The sequence below is a fragment of the Oncorhynchus masou genome, chromosome 32 (assembly GCF_036934945.1).
Source record: "Oncorhynchus masou masou isolate Uvic2021 chromosome 32, UVic_Omas_1.1, whole genome shotgun sequence".
NCBI classification, from domain to species: Eukaryota; Metazoa; Chordata; class Actinopteri; order Salmoniformes; family Salmonidae; genus Oncorhynchus; species Oncorhynchus masou.
The window spans coordinates 86,726,242-86,751,101 of NC_088243.1; the positions used below are offsets into that span (position 1 = coordinate 86,726,242).

Genomic DNA, 24,860 nt, shown 5'->3' on the forward strand with positions numbered 1-24,860 from the left:
CTCCACACAGGGCGAGCAGAGTCCTCTTGTAATCTCCTGATGTGTCTTCCTGTTGGGTAGAAAACCAGACAGAACATTAAGATACCATGTTAAAAGATATACAGAGATATGTACAGATAAACAGAAAGCTATTTAGACAGACAAGGAAACATACAGATAGACAGATAGATAGACAGATAGTTAGTTAGATATACAGATAGACAGATAGTTAGTTAGATATACAGATAGACAGATAGTTAGACAGGGGGATAGACAGATAGTTAGTTAGATAGACAGGGAGATATACATATAGACAGATAGCTAGTTAGATAGCTAGATAGACAGATAGCTAGTTAGAAAGACAGAGAGATAGACAGAGAGACAGATAGCTAGTTAGATAGACAGCTAGCTAGATAGAAAGACAGAGAGATAGACAGATAGACAGATAGCTAGTTAGAAAGACAGAGAGATAGACAGATAGACAGATAGCTAGTTAGATAGACAGATAGCTAGTTAGAAAGACAGAGAGATAGACAGATAGACAGATAGCTAGTTAGATAGACAGATAGCTAGATAGACAGATAGCTAGTTAGAAATACAGGGAGATAGACAGATCGCTAGTTAGAAAGACAGGGAGATAGACAGATAGCTAGTTAGATACACAGGGAGATATACAGATAGACAGATAGCGAGTTAGATAGACAGATAGCTAGTTAGAAAGACAGAGAGATAGACAGATAGACAGATAGCTAGTTAGATAGACAGATAGCTAGATAGACAGATAGCTAGTTAGAAATACAGGGAGATAGACAGATCGCTAGTTAGAAAGACAGGGAGATAGACAGATAGCCAGTTAGATACACAGGGAGATATACAGATAGACAGATAGCTAGTTAGATAGACAGATAGCTAGTTAGAAAGACAGAGAGATAGACAGATAGACAGATAGCTAGATAGACAGATAGCTAGTTAGAAATACAGGGAGATAGACAGATCGCTAGTTAGAAAGACAGGGAGATAGACAGATAGCTAGTTAGATACACAGGGAGATATACAGATAGACAGATAGCGAGTTAGATAGACAGATAGCTAGTTAGACACACAGGGAGATATACAGATAGACAGATAGCGAGTTAGATAGACAGATAGCTAGTTAGATACACAGGGAGATATACAGATAGACAGATAGCTAGTTAGATAGACAGATAGCTAGTTAGATAGACAGGGAGATATACAGATAGACAGATAGCTAGTTAGATAGACAGATAGCTAGTTAGATACACAGGGAGATATACAGATAGACAGATAGCTAGTTAGATAGACAGATAGCTAGTTAGATAGACAGGGAGATATACAGATAGACAGATAGCTAGTTAGATAGACAGATAGCTAGTTAGATACACAGGGAGATATACAGATAGACAGATAGCTAGTTAGATAGACAGATAGCTAGTTAGATAGACAGGGAGATATACAGATAGACAGATAGCTAGTTAGATAGACAGATAGCTAGTTAGATACACAGGGAGATATACAGATAGACAGATAGCTAGTTAGATAGACAGATAGCTAGTTAGAAAGACAGGGAGATAGACAGATAGCGAGTTAGATAGACAGATAGCTAGTTAGATACACAGGGAGATATACAGATAGACAGATAGCGAGTTAGATAGACAGATAGCTAGTTAGATACACAGGGAGATATACAGATAGACAGATAGCTAGTTAGATAGACAGATAGCTAGTTAGATAGACAGGGGGGTAGACAGTAAGTATAGAGTCATAAAGTCACTCATATTTCAGTCACTAGACAAGTTAACTAAGACAGAACTTCAAAGAAGAGGCATTGTAACATCTATAGGATGAAAGCGTCTACGGGTTTAAGATAAGTTATGTTGTATCACCTTGATCATGTTGTACAGGGACTTCTCATAGCTCATACGGAAGCACTCACGAATATCCAGCATGTCAATCTCAGAACGACAGATCATGATCCTGATCAGAGTGTTGTCTTGCGTACCAAGACCCTGGATAGAGAGAGAGAGAGGAAGAGATTGAGGGGGGAGAGAGAGAGGGAGGTGAGAGATAAATAAAGAAATAGAGAGAAATAGAGACAGAGACAGAGAGGGAATGTTGGTCAGAGTGAGGTTGGTCAGAGTGAGGTTGGTCAGAGTGAGGTTGGTCAGAGTGAGGTTGGTCAGAGTGAGGTTAGTATGACTGAGGTTGGTCAGAGTGAGGTTGGTCAGAGTGAGGTTGGTCAGAGTGAGATTGGTCAGAGTGAGGTTGGTCAGAGTGAGATAAGTATGACTGAGGTTGGTCAGAGTGAGGTTGGTATGACTGAGGTTGGTCAGAGTGAGGTTGGTATGACTGAGGTTGGTATGACTGAGGTTGGTCAGAGTGAGGTTGGTCAGAGTGAGGTTAGTATGACTGAGGTTGGTCAGAGTGAGATAAGTATGACTGAGGTTGGTCAGAGTGAGGTTGGTATGACTGAGGTTGGTCAGAGTGAGGTTGGTATGACTGAGGTTGGTCAGAGTGAGGTTGGTATGACTGAGGTTGGTCAGAGTGAGGTTGGTCAGAGTGAGGTTGGTATGACTGAGGTTGGTCAGGGTGAGATAAGTATGACTGAGGTTGGTCAGAGTGAGGTTGGTATGACTGAGGTTGGTCAGAGTGAGGTTGGTATGACTGAGGTTGGTATGACTGAGGTTGGTCAGAGTGAGGTTGGTCAGAGTGAGGTTAGTATGACTGAGGTTGGTCAGAGTGAGATAAGTATGACTGAGGTTGGTCAGAGTGAGGTTGGTATGACTGAGGTTGGTCAGAGTGAGGTTGGTCAGAGTGAGGTTAGTATGACTGAGGTTGGTCAGAGTGAGATAAGTATGACTGAGGTTGGTCAGAGTGAGGTTGGTATGACTGAGGTTGGTCAGAGTGAGGTTGGTATGACTGAGGTTGGTCAGAGTGAGGTTGGTATGACTGAGGTTGGTCAGAGTGAGGTTGGTCAGAGTGAGGTTGGTATGACTGAGGTTGGTCAGGGTGAGATAAGTATGACTGAGGTTGGTCAGAGTGAGGTTGGTATGACTGAGGTTGGTCAGAGTTAGGTTGGTATGACTGAGGTTGGTATAACTGAGGTTGGTCAGAGTGAGGTTGGTCAGAGTGAGGTTAGTATGACTGAGGTTGGTCAGAGTGAGATAAGTATGACTGAGGTTGGTCAGAGTGAGGTTGGTATGACTGAGGTTGGTATGACTGAGGTTGGTCAGAGTGAGGTTGGTATGACTGAGGTTGGTCAGAGTGAGGTTAGTATGACTGAGGTTGGTCAGAGTGAGGTTGGTCAGAGTGAGGTTAGTATGACTGAGGTTGGTCAGGGTGAGATAAGTATGACTGAGGTTGGTCAGAGTGAGGTTGGTATGACTGAGGTTGGTATGACTGAGGTTGGTATGACTGAGGTTGGTCAGAGTGAGGTTGGTCAGAGTGAGGTTAGTATGACTGAGGTTGGTCAGAGTGAGATAAGTATGACTGAGGTTGGTCAGAGTGAGGTTGGTATGACTGAGGTTGGTCAGAGTGAGGTTGGTATGACTGAGGTTGGTATGACTGAGGTTGGTATGACTGAGGTTGGTCAGAGTGAGGTTGGTCAGAGTGAGGTTAGTATGACTGAGGTTGGTCAGAGTGAGATAAGTATGACTGAGGTTGGTCAGAGTGAGGTTGGTATGACTGAGGTTGGTATGACTGAGGTTGGTCAGAGTGAGGTTGGTATGACTGAGGTTGGTATGACTGAGGTTGGTCAGAGTGAGGTTGGTCAGAGTGAGGTTAGTATGACTGAGGTTGGTCAGAGTGAGATAAGTATGACTGAGGTTGGTCAGAGTGAGGTTGGTATGACTGAGGTTGGTATGACTGAGGTTGGTCAGAGTGAGGTTGGTATGACTGAGGTTGGTCAGAGTGAGGTTAGTATGACTGAGGTTGGTCAGAGTGAGGTTGGTCAGAGTGAGGTTAGTATGACTGAGGTTGGTCAGGGTGAGATAAGTATGACTGAGGTTGGTCAGAGTGAGGTTGGTATGACTGAGGTTGGTATGACTGAGGTTGGTATGACTGAGGTTGGTCAGAGTGAGGTTGGTCAGAGTGAGGTTAGTATGACTGAGGTTGGTCAGAGTGAGATAAGTATGACTGAGGTTGGTCAGAGTGAGGTTGGTATGACTGAGGTTGGTCAGAGTGAGGTTGGTATGACTGAGGTTGGTCAGAGTGAGGTTGGTATGACTGAGGTTGGTATGACTGAGGTTGGTATGACTGAGGTTGGTCAGAGTGAGGTTGGTCAGAGTGAGGTTGGTCAGAGTGAGGTTAGTATGACTGAGGTTGGTCAGAGTGAGATAAGTATGACTGAGGTTGGTCAGAGTGAGGTTGGTATGACTGAGGTTGGTCAGAGTGAGGTTGGTATGACTGAGGTTGGTCAGAGTGAGGTTGGTATGACTGAGGTTGGTCAGAGTGAGGTTGGTCAGAGTGAGGTTGGTCAGAGTGAGGTTAGTATGACTGAGGTTGGTCAGGGTGAGATAAGTATGACTGAGGTTGGTCAGAGTGAGGTTGGTATGACTGAGGTTGGTATGACTGAGGTTGGTCAGAGTGAGGTTGGTCAGAGTGAGGTTAGTATGACTGAGATTGGTCAGAGTGAGATAAGTATGACTGAGGTTGGTCAGAGTGAGGTTGGTATGACTGAGGTTGGTATGACTGAGGTTGGTCAGAGTGAGGTTGGTCAGAGTGAGGTTGGTCAGAGTGAGGTTGGTATGACTGAGGTTGTTCAGAGTGAGGTTGGTCAGAGTGAGGTTGGTCAGAGTGAGGTTGGTCAGAGTGAGGTTGGTCAGAGTGAGGTTGGTCAGAGTGAGGTTGGTATGACTGAGGTTGGTCAGAGTGAGGTTGGTATGACTGAGGTTGGTCAGAGTGAGGTTGGTCAGAGTGAGGTTGGTAGGACTGAGGTTGGTCAGAGTGAGGTTGGTATGACTGAGGTTGGTCAGAGTGAGGTTGGTCAGAGTGAGGTTGGTATGACTGAGGTTGGTATGACTGAGGTTGGTCAGAGTGAGGTTGGTATGACTGAGGTTGGTCAGAGTGAGGTTGGTGTGACTGAGGTTGGTCAGAGTGAGGTTGGTATGAGTGAGGTTGGTCAGAGTGAGGTTGGTCAGAGTGAGGTTGGTATGACTGAGGTTGGTCAGAGTGAGGTTAGTATGACTGAGGTTGGTCAGAGTGAGGTTGGTCAGAGTGAGGTTGGTCAGAGTGAGGTTAGTATGACTGAGGTTGGTATGAGGTTGGTCAGAGTGAGGTTGGTCAGAGTGAGGTTGGTCAGAGTGAGGTTGGTATGACTGAGGTTGGTCAGAGTGAGGTTGGTATGAGTGCAGCTGAGCCTGGAAGAAGAATAAACCGTTGAGGTTCACCTTCATAGACTTGTAGAGGCGCTTGGCGAAGTACATAGGCACACTTCTGATGCACTGGACTGTAGGAGACAGTGAGCACAAGACAGACATGTTGAAATAAGAGTTCATGGGATGACTTGACTAGGTATGATCTTTTAGCCCGATTAAACCACACTGAACGACGGTGAGTGAACTCAACGGTGTTCAATTTGATTTCAATTTGGTTCAGTCTTGATTTTTAACCAGGTGGAAGGAACGTCATGTGTGTTATCAGAAAGAGTCCAACACGTACCGACAGCCAACATGAGTCTCTCAAAGTCCCCAGACAGCTCACTCTTGATACTGTCCTCTATGGGCTTCTCTGCTATCTCCTGGTACTTATCAAACACTGCAGGAGGAAGACAGAGAACGGCGTCATTCCCTGGCATGGTATCCTAGTCAGGGAACTACTGAGACCAGACCACAGACACATAACTCAGCAGCCTGATACAACCAGGATCCCTGGGTGTTGTGGGTGTGACAAGAAATGACCCATTCACACAAGTAGATGTCACACTGACATCATAATGGGTGCGTTCCAAATGGAACCCTATTCGTTACATAGTGCACTACTGTTAACATCTATGGGTTGTAGACAGACCACTATGTAGGGAGTAGGGTGTCATTTGGGATGTAATCAGTGTTCTGGTCAGGCTGAGGTCATGATACTGTTGTCGCGCTCAGCCTCATGTTTATGTACCCCGGTGTTATACCCACCCATCTGGAGGTGGTTGACACCGCGGTTTCCTAGCAACATAATGAAAATGGACTCCTCTGTGCCCCACTGCTCCTCCCCGGCTGCAAACAGCGCCTGAAAGCGTTGAAAAGTGTTGAAAAGTGATAGTTCCAGACAGGTAGAAAGGAGTTGATCAGGTTAGGAAGAACAAGGGGAGAAACAGTTGGTGGGTTTGTATTGCGGTGAACGTGTTCTGTACTACTGCTTCAAACACTCACCTGAGCATCCTCCTCCACTAGGTCTGCATGCACTACTCCTGGTTCATCTCTGGTACCCTGGAAATATACACACGCACGCACGCACGCACGCACGCACGCACGCACGCACGCACGCACGCACGCACGCACACACACACACACACACACACACACACACACACACACACACACACACACACACACACACACACACACACACACACACACACACACACACACACACACACACACACACACACACACTGTCTGACTAAACAGCTACACAAATGCTTTGGTTAGGACAACAACAAGTTAGTTAACAGATTGGTTATATCTACTTACAAAAACAAAATAAACTCAAACTTAGAAAAACAAGCTATTGACAGCCTTTCAAATAAAACAAATCATGTTAGATCCACTATGGCTACTGGGCATAGCATTAACTAACCTGGAGTAAAACAACGAGCATCTTCTTAAAGTGCCCGGAGGTGTCTCCTGTCACATCCTCCTCGATGTCTGAGCCGTAAGCTGAAGACAGTAACAACACAGGCAGTTAATAATACAACCAGTATTTCACTGGAACATGCTGTGTTTGTTATATGTCATACAGTAGCTGTACAGATGCCTAATCTTAATTTGACCAGTTTCTCACAGCAGGAAAATAATACGGAAGCAACAGGAAATGTGAATTCAAGTGGAAATTACAAACTTCACACTACAAAATGCTGAACTTTTGAGCAGATTTCTTCAGTGGTTAGCTTGAAAGGTAGACAATTCTGGACTGATGTACAGTGGGCTTTTCTGGTGCTTTCGCGGCTGTCGTGTCTTCACCCAGGTGGGTGCTACACATCGGTAGTGGGCGTAATTCTACCCATGGGAGTTTGGCTTCAGAGACTACTACTGGAGAGTTCTCTGGGCCAGGGTGCCCTGATGGGACAGCTCTGGACCAGTCTGACACCCCCTGGATGTGACCCCCCCCCTCTGTTTCATCTCTGAACTGCCTCTACTCTAGCCTTCCTCCTGGTGCCGACTGCCCAAGCCATTAATGAACTACCTTGCGCCTGCCATGATCGGCCATTCACTATTTGTTTGGGTTTTTCAAAATTGCATGTCTTGTTGTTGTTGTTGTTGTTGTTTAACGCACTCTGAGATTGTAATGGGAAGCGCTATAAAATATGTATTATTATTTTATGTCATACTGTATGTCATAACGAGTGAATTTTTGCACTCATTGTGATCATGTTTGTCACGAACCTCGCCGAGGATGGTGCCTCTTCCTGTTGGGGCGGGGCTCGGCGGTCGTCGTCGCCGGCCTATTAGCTGCCATCGATTCCCTTTCCGTTTGTTTTTGGTTATTGGTTAATTGGGTACACCTGTTTTGTATTAGGGTTTGTTTGTAGGCTATTTAAGGGCACAAGGCCTGCTGGGTATTTGTGCGGGCTTGTTTCTTGTTACTCTGTTGTATGGTGTTTTTTTCCGTGTCTTTATTCTCCGGACTATTTTGGTCCTGTGTTTGGGCTGGGTAATTGTATGCGCCCTGTGTGTTGGCGTGACCGTTTTTGGTGCGCCAGCTGTGCCTGATTCCACCCACCACTCCTAGTTTATCGTAACAATGTTCTGATGCTCAAGATCAAGATCGATTGTTTGATGGACATTCAGCTTCTAACGAGATGAAGGAAATGCAGTTGAAGTCGGTAGTTTACATACACTTTAGCCAAATACATTTAAACTCAGTTTGTCACAATTCCTGACATTTAATCCTAGTAAAAATTCCCTGTTTTAGGTCATTTATGATAACCACTTTATTTTACGAATGTGAAATGTCAGAATAATAGTAGAGAGAATGATTTACTTCAGCTTTTATTTCTTTCATCACATTCCCAGTGGGTCAGAAGTTTACACACACTCAATTAGTATTTGGTGGCATTGCCTTTAAATTGTTAAACCTGGGTCAAACGTTTTGGGTAGCCTTCCACAAGCTTCTCACAATAAGTTGGGTGAATTCTGGCCCATTCCTCCTGACAGAGCTGGTGTAACTGAGTCTGCTTGGGGTCATTGTTCATTTGGAAGAACTATTTGTGAACCAGCTTTAACTTCCTGACTGAGGTCTTGAGATGTTGCTTCAATATATCCACATAATTTTCCAGCCTCATGATACCATCTATTTTGTGAAGTGCACCAGTCCCTCCTCTAGCAAAGCACCCCACAACATGATGCTGCCTCCCCCATGCTTCACAGTTGGGATGGTGTTCTTCGGCTTGCAAGCCTCCCCCTTGCTGAGCGGCCTTTCAGGTTATGTCGATATAGGACTCGTTTTACTGTGGATATAGATACTTTTGTACCTGTTTCCTCCAGCATCTTCACAAGGCCCTTTGCTGTTGTTCTAGGATTGATTTGCACTTTTCGCACTAAAGTATGTTCATCTGTAGGAGACAGAACGCATCTCCTTCCTGAGCGGTATGACGGCTGCGTGGTTCCATGGTGTTTATACTTGGGTACTATTGTTTGTACAGATGAATGTGCTACCTTCAGGCATTTGGAAATTGCTTCCAAGGATGAACCAGACTTGTGGAGGTCTACAATTTTTTTCTGAGGTCTTGGCTGTTTTTCTTTTGATTTTCCCATGATGTCAAGCAAAGAGGCACTGAGTTTGAAGATAGTCTTTGAAATACATCTACAGGTACACCTCCAATTGACTCAAATGATGTCAATTAGCCTATCAGAAGCTTCTAAAGCCACGACATCATTTTCTGGAATTTTCAATGCTGTTTAAAGGCACAGTCAACTTAGTGTTTGTAAACTTCTGACCCACTGGAATTGTGATACAGTGAATTATAAGTGAAATAATCTGTCTGTAAACAATTGTTGGAAAAATGACTTGTGTCATGCACAAAGTAGATGTCCTAAACGACTTGTCAAAACTATAGTTTGTTCACAAGAAATTAGTTTAGTGGTTAAAAAACGAGGTTTAATGAATCCAACCTAATTGTATGTAAACTTCCAACGTCAACTGTATATCTTACCATATAATGGGAGGGAGGAAATATATATTACCATCTAATGGGAGGGAGGAAATATATCTTACCATCTATTCTAATGGGAGGAAGAAATATATCTTACCATCTAATGGGAGGGAAGAAATATATCTTACCATCTATTCTAATGGGAGGAAGAAATATATCTTACCATCTAATGGGAGGGAGGAAATATATCTTACCATCTATTCTAATGGGAGGAAGAAATATATCTTACCATCTATTCTAATGGGAGGAAGAAATACATCTTACCATCCTTGTATGCCTCCACCAGGTCGTGTATCTGTTGGTTGTTCCTCGAGGCCAAGACTTCAATCAGGCACTTCTCATCTGTTCCTGCCCCCTTATAAACAAAGCATTACATTAAATACAGAATGGCATAAGTTACTAACTAGGCTGTGTAACAGTTATTTAGTATGTGGTGTCTGATGTGGGTTTTCTCAATTCTTATCATTTTCCTATTTCTTTTACTTCCTAAATATAATCATTTGGTGGCATCATGGGTCTCTACTACAGAATCTCACTTTGGTGGCATTATGGGTCTCTACTACAGAATCTCACTTTGGTGGCATTATGGGTCTCTACTACAGAATCTCACTTTGGTGGCATTATGGGTCTCTACTACAGAATCTCACTTTGGTGGCATTATGGGTCTCTACTACAGAATCTCACTTTGGTGGCATCATGGGTCTCTACTACAGAATCTCACTTTGGTGGCATTATGGGTCTCTACTACAGAATCTCACTTTGATGGCATTATGGGTCTCTACTACAGAATCTCACTTTGGTGGCATTATGGGTCTCTACTACAGAATCTCACTTTGGTGGCATTATGGGTCTCTACTACAGAATCTCACTTTGGTGGCATCATGGGTCTCTACTACAGAATCTCACTTTGGTGGCATTATGGGTCTCTACTACAGAATCTCACTTTGGTTGGCATCATGGGTCTCTACTACAGAATCTCACTTTGGTGGCATTATGGGTCTCTACTACAGAATCTCACTTTGGTTGGCATCATGGGTCTCTACTACAGAATCTCACTTTGGTGGCATTATGGGTCTCTACTACAGAATCTCACTTTGGTTGGCATTATGGGTCTCTACTACAGAATCTCACTTTGGTGGCATTATGGGTCTCTACTACAGAATCTCACTTTGGTGGCATTATGGGTCTCTACTACATAATCTCACTTTGGTTGGCATTATGGGTCTCTACTACAGAATCTCACTTTGGTTGGCATCATGGGTCTCTACTACAGAATCTCACTTTGGTGGCATTATGGGTCTCTACTACAGAATCTCACTTTGGTTGGCATTATGGGTCTCTACTACAGAATCTCACTTTGGTTGGCATTATGGGTCTCTACTACAGAATCTGACTTTGGTGGCATTATGGGTCTCTACTACAGAATCTCACTTTGGTGGCATTATGGGTCTCTACTACAGAATCTCACTTTGGTGGCATTATGGGTCTCTACTACAGAATCTCACTTTGGTTGGCATCATGGGTCTCTACTACAGAATCTCACTTTGGTGGCATTATGGGTCTCTACTACAGAATCTCACTTTGGTTGGCATCATGGGTCTCTACTACAGAATCTCACTTTGGTTGGCATCATGGGTCTCTACTACAGAATCTCACTTTGGTTGGCATCATGGGTCTCTACTACAGAATCTCACTTTGGTGGCATTATGGGTCTCTACTACAGAATCTCACTTTGGTGGCATTATGGGTCTCTACTACAGAATCTCACTTTGGTGGCATTATGGGTCTCTACTACAGAATCTCACTTTGGTGGCATTATGGGTCTCTACTACAGAATCTCACTTTGGTGGCATCATGGGTCTCTACTACAGAATCTCACTTTGGTGGCATTATGGGTCTCTACTACAGAATCTCACTTTGATGGCATTATGGGTCTCTACTACAGAATCTCACTTTGGTGGCATTATGGGTCTCTACTACAGAATCTCACTTTGGTGGCATTATGGGTCTCTACTACAGAATCTCACTTTGGTGGCATCATGGGTCTCTACTACAGAATCTCACTTTGGTGGCATTATGGGTCTCTACTACAGAATCTCACTTTGGTTGGCATCATGGGTCTCTACTACAGAATCTCACTTTGGTGGCATTATGGGTCTCTACTACAGAATCTCACTTTGGTTGGCATCATGGGTCTCTACTACAGAATCTCACTTTGGTGGCATTATGGGTCTCTACTACAGAATCTCACTTTGGTTGGCATTATGGGTCTCTACTACAGAATCTCACTTTGGTGGCATTATGGGTCTCTACTACAGAATCTCACTTTGGTGGCATTATGGGTCTCTACTACATAATCTCACTTTGGTTGGCATTATGGGTCTCTACTACAGAATCTCACTTTGGTTGGCATCATGGGTCTCTACTACAGAATCTCACTTTGGTGGCATTATGGGTCTCTACTACAGAATCTCACTTTGGTTGGCATTATGGGTCTCTACTACAGAATCTCACTTTGGTTGGCATTATGGGTCTCTACTACAGAATCTGACTTTGGTGGCATTATGGGTCTCTACTACAGAATCTCACTTTGGTGGCATTATGGGTCTCTACTACAGAATCTCACTTTGGTGGCATTATGGGTCTCTACTACAGAATCTCACTTTGGTTGGCATCATGGGTCTCTACTACAGAATCTCACTTTGGTGGCATTATGGGTCTCTACTACAGAATCTCACTTTGGTTGGCATCATGGGTCTCTACTACAGAATCTCACTTTGGTTGGCATCATGGGTCTCTACTACAGAATCTCACTTTGGTTGGCATCATGGGTCTCTACTACAGAATCTCACTTTGGTGGCATTATGGGTCTCTACTACAGAATCTCACTTTGGTTGGCATTATGGGTCTCTACTACAGAATCTCACTTTGGTGGCATTATGGGTCTCTACTACGGAATCTCACTTTGGTGGCATTATGGGTCTCTACTACAGAATCTCACTTTGATGGCATTATGGGTCTCTACTACAGAATCTCACTTTGGTTGGCATTATGGGTCTCTACTACAGAATCTCCCTTTGGTGGCATTATGGGACTCTACTACAGAATCTCACTTTGGTTGGCATTATGGGTCTCTACTACAGAATCTCACTTTGGTGGCATTATGGGTCTCTACTACAGAATCTCACTTTGGTGGCATTATGGGTCTCTACTACAGAATCTCACTTTGGTTGGCATTATGGGTCTCTACTACAGAATCTCACTTTGATGGCATTATGGGTCTCTACTACAGAATCTCACTTTGGTGGCATTATGGGTCTCTACTACAGAATCTCACTTTGGTGGCATTATGGGTCTCTACTACAGAATCTCACTTTGGTGGCATTATGGGTCTCTACTACAGAATCTCACTTTGGTGGGTCATTATGGGTCACTTTGGTTGGCATTGTAGGTCTCTACTACAGAATCTCACTTTGGTGGCATTATGGGTCTCTACTACAGAATCTCACTTTGGTGGCATTATGGGTCTCTACTACGGAATCTCACTTTGGTGGCATTATGGGTCTCTACTACAGAATCTCACTTTGGTGGCATTATGGGACTCTACTACAGAATCTCACTTTGGTGGCATTATGGGTCTCTACTACAGAATCTCACTTTGGTGGCATTATGGGTCTCTACTACAGAATCTCACTTTGGTGGCATTATGGGACTCTACTACAGAATCTCACTTTGGTGGCATTATGGGTCTCTACTACAGAATCTCACTTTGGTTGGCATTATGGGTCTCTACTACAGAATCTCACTTTGATGGCATTATGGGTCTCTACTACAGAATCTCACTTTGATGGCATTATGGGTCTCTACTACAGAATCTCACTTTGGTTGGCATTATGGGTCTCTACTACGGAATCTCACTTTGGTGGCATTATGGGTCTCTACTACAGAATCTCACTTTGGTGGCATTATGGGACTCTACTACAGAATCTCACTTTGGTGGCATTATGGGTCTCTACTACAGAATCTCACTTTGGTGGCATTATGGGTCTCTACTACAGAATCTCACTTTGGTGGCATTATGGGACTCTACTACAGAATCTCACTTTGGTGGCATTATGGGTCTCTACTACAGAATCTCACTTTGGTGGCATTATGGGTCTCTACTACAGAATCTCACTTTGATGGCATTATGGGTCTCTACTACAGAATCTCACTTTGGTGGCATTATGGGTCTCTACTACAGAATCTCACTTTGGTTGGCATTATGGGTCTCTACTACAGAATCTCACTTTGGTGGCATTATGGGTCTCTACTACAGAATCTCACTTTGGTTGGCATTATGGGTCTCTACTACAGAATCTCACTTTGATGGCATTATGGGTCTCTACTACAGAATCTCACTTTGATGGCATTATGGGTCTCTACTACAGAATCTCACTTTGGTTGGCATTATGGGTCTCTACTACGGAATCTCACTTTGGTGGCATTATGGGTCTCTACTACAGAATCTCACTTTGGTGGCATTATGGGACTCTACTACAGAATCTCACTTTGGTGGCATTATGGGTCTCTACTACAGAATCTCACTTTGGTGGCATTATGGGTCTCTACTACAGAATCTCACTTTGGTGGCATTATGGGACTCTACTACAGAATCTCACTTTGGTGGCATTATGGGTCTCTACTACAGAATCTCACTTTGGTTGGCATTATGGGTCTCTACTACTGAATCTCACTTTGATGGCATTATGGGTCTCTACTACAGAATCTCACTTTGGTTGGCATTATGGGTCTCTACTACAGAATCTCACTTTGGTGGCATTATGGGTCTCTACTACAGAATCTCACTTTGGTGGCATTATGGGTCTCTACTACGGAATCTCACTTTGGTTGGCATTATGGGTCTCTACTACAGAATCTCACTTTGGTTGGCATTATGGGTCTCTACTACAGAATCTCACTTTGGTGGCATTATGGGTCTCTACTACGGAATCTCACTTTGGTTGGCATTATGGGTCTCTACTACAGAATCTCACTTTGGTTGGCATTATGGGTCTCTACTACAGAATCTCACTTTGGTTGGCATTATGGGTCTCTACTACAGAATCTCACTTTGGTTGGCATTATGGGTCTCTACTACGGAATCTCACTTTGGTGGCATTATGGGTCTCTACTACAGAATCTCACTTTGGTTGGCATTATGGGTCTCTACTACGGAATCTCACTTTGGTGGCATTATGGGTCTCTACTACAGAATCTCACTTTGGTTGGCATTATGGGTCTCTACTACGGAATCTCACTTTGGTGGCATTATGGGTCTCTACTACAGAATCTCACTTTGATGGCATCGTGGATCTCTACTACAGAATCTCACTTTGGTTGGCATTATGGGTCTCTACTACAGAATCTCACTTTGATGGCATCGTGGATCTCTACTACAGAATCTCACTTTGATGGCATTATGGGTCTCTACTACAGAATCTCACTTTGATGGCATTATGGGTCTCTACTACAGAATCTCACTTTGGTGGCATTATGGGTCTCTACTACTGAATCTCACTTTGGTTGGCATTATGGGTCTCTACTACAGAATCTCACTTTGATGGCATTATGGGTCTCTACTACAGAATCTCACTTTGGTGGCATTATGGGTCTCTACTACTGAATCTCACTTTGGTTGGCATTATGGGTCTCTACTACAGAATCTCACTTTGATGGCATTATGGGTCTCTACTACGGAATCTCACTTTGGTGGCATTATGGGTCTCTACTACAGAATCTCACTTTGGTGGCATTATGGGTCTCTACTACAGAATCTCACTTTGGTTGGCATTATGGGTCTCTACTACAGAATCTCACTTTGATGGCATTATGGGTCTCTACTACAGAATCTCACTTTGGTGGCATTATGGGTCTCTACTACAGAATCTCACTTTGATGGCATTATGGGTCTCTACTACAGAATCTCACTTTGGTTGGCATTATGGGTCTCTGCTACGGAATCTCACTTTGATGGCATCGTGGATCTCTTTGGCGTCATGGTAGGCCTGGGGTCTCATCAGACTGACGATCAGGCGTTCAAACTTCCCCGTCAGCTCATACTTCAGGTCGTCTATCAGGCTCTGGGGAAGAGAGACATGTCTGTTATGAAGTTACCCTCTCGTGGTGTGTGCACACTGAATTGTGAGTAGCAAGTGGACTTGGAAAACTTACCTCAAAGAATTCAACATAATTGGTAAGAGACACATGTCTGTTATGAAGTTATCCTGTCATGAAATGTGAGACAATGTGCAGAAGGCTCAGTAAACCATATTGAGTGAGTTCAACAAAGGTTCTGTTTGAGGTGAACCTGTTACTTAGTAACCATTTCAGATGATGAACAATTTGAATGAACATTCCAAAATGTTTATAGTTTATAGTTTAAACATTAAACAGCTCATTTTTGTAAGTATAAACTGTGGCGGTTTAAGGGACAATAATCAACCTTTAAATGACCTTGCTATTCCTACTAGATGTAATAGAAAGCCCACAGGATTACATTATTATTTGTAGTGGCAGTTTAGAACCGAAATGGACACTGACGTTCGCAGCATCACTACATTCTCAGACTGTTAGCTAACGTTAGCACGAAACAAATGTTAGCTAACGTCCTGAATTTAACTAAGAATGTACTGTACCTTCTAACAAATGGGCTGAATTGTGTAATTTGTGGTACATCTTTATTTTACACCGTGGTTTTAGCTGGTACTTACCTGATCCAGTATTGACCGGGTATCAACTACAGATCATAGAGTGGGTCACAGTAAAAATGGATACTCAAAGCATTCAACACCGAATTATACATAGTGATGTTTATGTAAACACACAACAATCAAAAAAAAAACACTGACTGTAATTTCTATGCAATCCAGGTCCAGCTCTGGAAAGGTACAGAAACGTGATGATAGACGTGATGTTGGATGTTATGTTGTGATGTTGGATGTTATGTTGGATGATAGATGTGATGTTGGATGATAGATGTGATGTTGGATGTTATGTTGTGATGTTGGATGTTATGATGTTGGATGTTATGATGTGATGTTGGATGTTATGTTGTGATGTTGGATGTTATGATGTTGGATGTTATGATGTGATGTTGGATGTTATGATGTGATGTTGGATGTTATGTTGTGATGTTGGATGTTATGATGTTGGATGTTATGATGTGATGTTGGATGTTATGTTGTGATGTTGGATGATAGATGTGATGTTGGATGATAGATGTGATGTTGGATGTTATGATGTGATGTTGGATGTTATGTTGTGATTTTGGATGTTATGTTGTGATGTTGGATGTGATGTTGGATGTTATGATGTGATGTTGGATGATAGATGTGATGTTGGATGATAGATGTGATGTTGGATGTTATGTTGTGATGTTGGATGTTATGTTGTGATGTTGGATGTGATGTTGGATGATAGACGTGATGTTGGATATTATGATGTGATGTTGGATGTTATGATGTGATGTTGGATGTTATGATGTGATGTTGGATGTTATGATGTGATGTTAGATGTTATGTTGTGATGTTGGATGATAGATGTGATGTTGGATGTTATGATGTGATGTTGGATGTTATGTTGTGATGTTGGATGTTATGTTGTGATGTTGGATGATAGATGTGATGTTGGATGTTACTATGTGATGTTGGATGTTATGTTGTGATGTTGGATGTTATGTTGTGATGTTGGATGATAGATGTGATGTTGGATGTTATGATGTGATGTTGGATGTTATGTTGTGATGTTGGATGTTATGTTGTGATGTTGGATGTGATGTTGGATGTTATGATGTGATGTTGGATGATAGATGTGATGTTGGATGATAGATGTGATGTTGGATGTTATGATGTGATGTTGGATGTTATGATGTGATGTTGGATGTTATGTTGTGATGTTGGATGTTATGTTGTGATGTTGGATGTGATGTTGGATGATAGACGTGATGTTGGATGTTATGATGTGATGTTGGATGTTATGTTGTGATGTTGGATGTTATGTTGTGATGTTGGATGTGATGTTGGATGTTATGATGTGATGTTGGATGATAGATGTGATGTTGGATGATAGATGTGATGTTGGATGTTATGATGTGATGTTGGATGTTATGATGTGATGTTGGATGTTATGTTGTGATGTTGGATGTTATGTTGTGATGTTGGATGTGATGTTGGATGATAGACGTGATGTTGGATGTTATGATGTGATGTTGGATGTTATGATGTGATGTTGGATGTTATGATGTGATGTTGGATGTTATGTTGTGATGTTGGATGTTATGATGTGATGTTAGATGTTATGTTGTGATGTTGGATGATAGATGTGATGTTGGATGTTATGTTGTGATGTTGGATGTTATGTTGTGATGTTGGATGATAGATGTGATGTTGGATGTTATGATGTGATTTTCCTGTACCTTCCCATAGCTAGACTTGTACGCCTGTACAATCTCCTGTCTCTGAGCATTGCTTCTGCCAGTGACCAAATCCAAGATGGCCTCCTTATCGCTGCCTGTAGAGAACAGAGGAAGATCATCAGTAACATCATCAGCAATATTTGACCTTCGAACTTTCTAAGTCAGGGCTGCCCAAACCCTGTTCCTGGAACGCTACAACATTGATGGATTCTATTCTGTTTCTATGAGCTACCCTCCTGTACATTATTGGTCCAGCCCCAGTTGTAACTAATCTGATTCTTATCAACCAGCTAATTGTTAGAATTAGGTGTGCTATATTACGGTTAGTGTGAAAACCTACAGGACGGTATCTCTCCAGGAACAGGGTTGGAGTTCAAACCTACAGGAGGGTAGCTCTCCGGGAACAGGGTTGGAGTTAAAACCTACAGGAGGGTATCTCTCCGGGAACAGGGTTGGAGTTAAAACCTACAGGAGGGTATCTCTCCAGGGTCAGGGTTGGAGTTAACCTACAGGACGGTATCTCTTCAGGAACAGGGTTGGAGTTAACCTACAGGACTGTAGCTCTCCAGGAACAGGGTTGGAGTTAACCTACAGGACTGTAGCTCTCCAGGAACAGGGTTGGAGTTAACCTACAGGACTGTAGCTCTCCAGGAACAGGGTTGGAGTTAACCTACAGGACTGTAGCTCTCCAGGAACAGGGTTGGAGCTAACCTACAGGACTGTAGCTCTCCAGGAACAGGGTTGGAGTTAACCTACAGGACGGTATCTCTCTAGGAAAAGGGTTGGAGCTAACCTACAGGACTGTAGCTCTCCAGGAACAGGGTTGGAGTTAACCTACAGGACGGTATCTCTCCAGGAACAGGGTTGGAGTTAACCTACAGGACGGTATCTCTCCAGGAACAGGGTTGGAGTTAACCTACAGGACGGTATCTCTCCAGGAACAGGGTTGGAGTTAACCTACAGGACGGTATCTCTTCAGGAACAGGGTTGGAGTTAACCTACAGGACGGTATCTCTCTAGGAAAAGGGTTGGAGTTAACCTACAGGACTGTAGCTCTCCAGGAACAGGGTTGGACAGCCCTGTTCTAAGCAGTTGTGAATACTGGTGTTGGAGTTGTGTATCTCTAGCCTGGTAATAAACTAGACAAAACTGAAGTAAACTGAAACAAAGGTGTGCAGTGTTTTTACCAGGCTAGTGTCCCCCCTGCCCTACAGTGGACACGAAGTGTAGCTACATTGTTACTCACCGATGCCTTTCATGGCATTGTAGAGAGTCTCAGCATCTGCGCTGGCATCAAAGTCTGGAGCATCGGATACTGTGCCTCGAAACCCCTGTAAGAACATTCATGACCTTTTACCAACCTCATTCATGACAATGGCCCCGGGGCACAGTTTCAGAGGAGGCTTAGGGTTTTATCAACTTTGTCGGGTCAGTTGTTAAAGAACACATTCTTATTCACAACAATCAGTTTCATAGGAAGGGGAAAAGGGTTGGTTGATTGAGCCAACTGGATGCTGGGTATGACTAGTTGGGCACAGAAGAATGAACGACGGGCCAGGAATTACTCTGGGCCTTTCCCAAGGTTAATTAAAGTCACAGGGGAGTGGGGGGCCGTGTAAGGGGCCATGGGTGTGTGTGTGGGCTGTGTAGGAGAATGTTACGGCCTTTGAGGGGCTGTGTGGGTGTACATGGGGCAGGAAGTGGCTGTGTGGGTGTACATGGGGCAGGAAGTGGCTGTGTGGGTGTACATGGGGCAGGAAGTGGCTGTGTGGGTGTACATGGGGCAGGAAGTGGCTGTGTGGGTGTACATGGGGCAGGAAGTGGCTGTGTGGGTGTACATGGGGCAGGAAGTGGCTGTGTAGGTGTACATGGGGCAGGAAGTGGCTGTGTGGGTGTACATGGGGCAGGAAGTGGCTGTGTGGGTGTACATGGGGCAGGAAGTGGCTGTGTGGGTGTACATGGGGCAGGAAGTGGCTGTGTGGGTGTACATGGGGCAGGAAGTGGCTGTGTGGGTGTACATGGGGTAGGAAGTGGCTGTGTGGGTGTACATGGGGCAGGAAGTGGCTGTGTGGGTGTACATGGGGCAGGAAGTGGCTGTGTGGGTGTACATGGGGCAGGAAGTGGCTGTGTGGGTGTACATGGGGCAGGAAGTGGCTGTGTGGGTGTACATGGGGCAGGAAGTGGCTGTGTGGGTGTACATGGGGCAGGAAGTGGCTGTGTGGGTGTACATGGGGCAGGAAGTGGCTGTGTGGGTGTACATGGGGCAGGAAGTGGCTGTGTGGGTGTACATGGGGCAGGAAGTGGCTGTGTGGGTGTACATGGGGCAGGAAGTGGCTGTGTGGGTGTACATGGGGCAGGAAGTGGCTGTGTGGGTGTACATGGGGCAGGAAGTGGCTGTGTGGGTGTACATGGGGCAGGAAGTGGCTGTGTGGGTGTACATGGGGCAGGAAGTGGCTGTGTGGGTGTACAGGGGGCAGGAAGGGACTGTGGCTGCAGTGCCCTGAGCAGAGGGCTGACAGGCAGACAAACAGCTGACACCGGTCTGTCCCCCTGCCTACAGCTGCACCCTCCAGAACAGCAGTGTGTGTAGGAGGGAGGGACAGGGAGTCAGGTTACACACACAGAGCTGCTCACTCTGCAGGGGTCTGACATGGCTTCAGAGAAGCCAACCTCCAATCAACACAGAAACAATAAAACACAATAAGGCCGCCAGGGCTGCAGTTCAATCAAACATGCAGTGTGGAAAATACCCGTGTTCATTTATTTCTTTATCCTGTATCTGAGAAACATATCCGTTCCGCTGCTGTTTCTGTGGAGATTCTTTCGGCTGCATTGAGGCACACAGTCAATGTTTCCTACCTTGAAATCCAGCCAGCCAGACAGCCAAGGAGGCCACTGCACATGCTCAAGATGTGGCCTTACTACAGCTCTACCATAGAGACTATCACTCCCCAGGACAGCCGGGAGGTCCCACCCACATAGCAACAGGACCAAAACAATGGGCCCATAGCAACGGTCCTTTCAGCAAACAGACTGTTCAGGCAGAAAATAACTAGTAGAACATAGATAATCACATTATCTTCAGATGATACAAGTGACTTACCAGAGCTATTCGTTTTGGTTGATAAAGCTTACACTACAGCAGTGCTTGGCTGCTCGTTACATTCATCCAGATACTGCACTATCCTTGGCACCAGTCCGTCTGTGCTATGGCCAACTTGTGGTTGTCGTGCCATGGTAATGCAGCTCTAGGGTGGTGGAGTGCAGAGGCATGTACAGGGGTATGAATCAAACTGGTACCATGCTCCAACCCTCAGATCCAGCAGAACCAAAAAGGACATGGTTTTGATACTAGATAGTCTAGCAGGTCCATCCTTAGATATGGTTTTGATATTAGATGGTCTAGCAGGGCCATCCTTAGACATGGTTTTGATATTAAAGTCTAGCAGGTCCATCCTTAGACATGGTTTTGATACTAGATAGTCTAGCAGGTCCATCCTTAGACATGGTTTTGATATTAGATGGTCTAGCAGGGCCATCCTTAGACATGATTTTGATATTAGATGGTCTAGCAGGGCCATCCTTAGACATGGTTTTGATATTAGATGGTCTAGCAGGGCCATCCTTAGACATGGTTTTGATATTAAAGTCTAGCAGGGCCATCCTTAGACATGGTTTTGATATTAAAGTCTAGCAGGGCCATCCTTAGACATGGTTTTGATATTAAAGTCTATCAGGGCCATCCTTAGACATGGTTTTGATATTAGATGGTCTAGCAGGGCCATCCTTAGATATTATTGGTTTTGATATTAAAGTCTAGCAGGGCCATTCTTGCAAATCTCCTCTTGTTGATTGGCATTACGTGAGCGGAACCTGGGTGTCCGAGGCTAAGTATTTTTTATTTTACCTTTATTTAACAAGGCAAGTCAGTTAAGAACAAATTCTTATTTTCAATGATGGCCTAGGAACAGTGGGGTTAACTGCCTGTTCAGGGGCAGAACAACAGATTTGTACCTTGTCAGCTCGGGGGTTTGAACTTGCAACCTTCCGGTTACTAGTCCAACGCTCTAACCACTAGGCTACCCTGCCGTATAAGAAGTAGTGCTGTCATATGCCTTCTGGATCTCTCTCTGTGTGTCTGTCAATATCATGTCCAGGTTGCCAGAGGGAAGAGTGACACATTATACTAGCCTGCTGCCATTACAATAAACAGACGCTCCGGGGCTGATGACTGCTCCTAGCGAATGAATGATTCTCATCTGACACCTCCTCTGTCCTTACCTCATTATCACACAGTCATTATGGAATAGGATACGTTTATCCTGATAGCTGTACTGTAGCTACACATAGCACCGAGAGAATGGCAGACACGGGATTATGATATTTACTTACCATTCCCATATTTGGTCTTTTAAGGATATGCAGGAAACAATCGGCCTGCAAGACAAGATATATACGAAGCAGAAATGAGAACAGGGAAATGTGTTGACATGCTGTTTAAGATGGTATCAATATCAACCAATCAAATGTATTTATAGAGCCCTTTATACAACCGGCAGTTGTCACAAAGTCCTTGAGACAACCGATATACAGAAACTGAGCGCAAGCAATGCAAGCCCAGTGGCCATGAAAAACTCCTTAGAACGAGGAGGAACCCGGCTCCTAGGCGTAGCCAGTCCTCTTCTGGCTGTGCCATCTTAACGATCCTAATTGTCAATGTGAATATGATATGATTGTGAACGGCATGTGTGGCTGGATGAACAAAGAGATGCTATTGGACCACAGGCTAATGAAAATATACTTGATATGTCATTGAAGGGTGGTGGTCAGGTTTCTGCTCTTTCAGCACAACACCATCCACAGAACCTGCACCAGAGAAGACTGCATTGGAAAGTCAAAATACTGTTTCATAATAAATGTCACTAGTGGGCTTGCTACAGATTCCTATAGGATTATGCAGGGAGAAGACATGAGGGGGATCAAGGAGGCCATTTTGAATTGGACTACTTGTAGGGTTGTTGGCGTATGGCCTCGTGGTTAAAGCATAGCCACGTCTTCCACAGGAAATATGTTGGCTGCTCTTCCCCTGCGGTTCAGTAAGGCTACACTGTTCCCTCTCAGAGCGGTACCATAGGCCTTAGCATCTGGGGAGGTAGGGAAAAGGACATTTAATAAAGAAACATCTACTTTTACAAAGGTAAGGGTTAGGTCAAACTTGTTCTCGCATTCTTGTTGGAACTGTTTTGTATCATCTCAACTTAGAACTAAAACCCACATGGTCTATGACGATGGATTCTACAGGAGATGGAAAAACTAGTTTGGCTTATACATTTGTGTATAAGTAAAGGGAATTCTGTCAGACTTTCCAAATGAGATGTAAGTCATTTAGATTCTCAGTAAGAATATATATCACAGGAGAAACACTCAGTGAGGACAAGCTGTCCTCTGGCATAAGCACACAGTATTGCAGTCAATTGTAGAATTTCAGACAGTTTCTCCATTAGTGAGAATATGTTTAAAATAAGCCCATGGCAGTGTTTAGTCTGCTAAAATATCCATCAAGCACGGTTCGATCCAATCATCTGCTATATCCACAGATCATGTCCATGACCACACCCCATCTCTCAGTCACCCACCCCAAAATTATACAACTTTTTATTCATAAAGCATAACTTTTTTTTAAAATTCTGTTTAAAACACATAATTTAGAATTATACTGTTTACACAATGGACATCAATGATAAACATGACTCATGTCTATGCTCAATCCATTACCTTCACATTTACAACATCCTTTTCTCTATGTTGTTCTTAACACTTAGATTCTTGGTTTGTAAAAATTGAACTGTCTGTCTGTCTGTCTATTATTCTCATATCATGGACTTGGGCTAATAATACCCTGAACAAACCGTTATAGCTCCGTTATTGTCTTCACATGACTTGCGCCAACATTATCTCAGTCTATATTGTTGAGCATTTGACACTATAGAAAATTCACTACAAAGCAAAACCCAAACTCACCTCTTTTACCGAACTAATATGATCCAAATCAACCCCGTTGCAGTCCTGACCTCCTCTATCCTGTTTTTATCGGTTGCGTTTAGCCCGGTGTTGAAACGGCCAGCTGTCTAATTCCCTGTCCTCGAGCTCACGTAATAACTGCGGTGCTCACGGGCGGTGCGTCAAAAGAGTTCCCCCTTTCTAACAGGGAGCCCGTTCAAACTAGATAAAAACGGTGTTATGATAAATATACACATATGTAAACAACCTATTCACACGTGCTGTGTGGTTTTCTGTACGCTCCATATACACACTAAGCACACACCATCTTTAGACGTCTTTTTTTGGTCTTGTCAATTCAGAGAAGGGGAGAATTGCAGCCTGAAAATCGGGGCGTTCCTGCATGTGGCAGTGATTGGGAGTCCCATAGGGAGGTGTACAATTGGCCCAGCGTCGTCTCGGTTAGGGGAGGGTTTGGCCAGGGTAGGCCTTCATTGTAAATAAGAATTTGTTCTTAAACTGACTTGCCTAGTTAAATAAATTTTTTTTTAAAAAGAAGGTAAAACCCACCGAAGAAGGGGCAGGGGTGACAACGATAGCTAGCTAGCCGTACACCAGGAGACAGTGTCCCCGCCTGTGAGCACTGTTTTCCAGCAGGCACACAGCACAGTACACAGCAGGAGAGACACCGTGTACTATGTTAGCTAGCGCACAGTGTCCCTAAATAGCAAGCTAGCTAGTTAGCTAACACACAGTGTCTGCTGTGCTAGCGGGAGGCAGAAGTGACCGGTAGACAGTGTTTTTCGCCCCGCCTGTCGGGCACTGTTTTCACAAAGTTCTGTTAATGATGGTGAGGCCCGGTGTTCGTCAGGCGAGAGCGAATGACACTGTCTACCGGTGTCAGGAACCAATGGGGTGCTTGAGTGGGGGTGTTCATGCAGGAACCAATGGGATGCTCGCGTGGGGGTGTTCCTGCAGATGCAGGAATGATCACATGCAGGAACTCACTGATTTCCGGGCTGCAGTAACTATTGTCTGGTCTAGCCA

The 24,860-nt window shown here is 44.0% G+C and overlaps 1 protein-coding gene across 3 annotated transcripts in view; it reads right to left on the bottom strand.

Annotated features, from left to right (window-relative positions):
- The window catches only part of LOC135526766 (annexin A6-like), a 69,430-nt gene extending 45,256 nt beyond the window's left edge, over positions 1-24,174 (bottom strand). For 2 of the 3 annotated variants that reach the window (XM_064955411.1, XM_064955410.1), the window contains exons 1-13: positions 23,835-24,174; positions 22,206-22,250; positions 19,060-19,144; positions 17,814-17,908; positions 15,367-15,480; positions 9,623-9,713; positions 6,784-6,863; positions 6,357-6,413; positions 6,120-6,213; positions 5,656-5,751; positions 5,385-5,443; positions 1,884-2,006; positions 1-49 (exon numbers count right to left, since the gene is read on the bottom strand). The exon at positions 1-49 is cut by the window's left edge and continues 10 nt beyond it. In XM_064955411.1, coding sequence (XP_064811483.1) covers positions 1-49; positions 1,884-2,006; positions 5,385-5,443; positions 5,656-5,751; positions 6,120-6,213; positions 6,357-6,413; positions 6,784-6,863; positions 9,623-9,713; positions 15,367-15,480; positions 17,814-17,908; positions 19,060-19,144; positions 22,206-22,214 — 952 coding nt within the window. In that variant the 5' untranslated portion in view covers positions 22,215-22,250; positions 23,835-24,174. Of the gene's footprint in view, positions 50-1,883; positions 2,007-5,384; positions 5,444-5,655; positions 5,752-6,119; positions 6,214-6,356; positions 6,414-6,783; positions 6,864-9,622; positions 9,714-14,695; positions 14,712-15,366; positions 15,481-17,813; positions 17,909-19,059; positions 19,145-22,205; positions 22,251-23,834 lie in introns of those variants that run through there. The other variant, XM_064955412.1, reaches the window with a different exon arrangement.
- Positions 24,175-24,860: the final 686 nt, after the last annotated feature.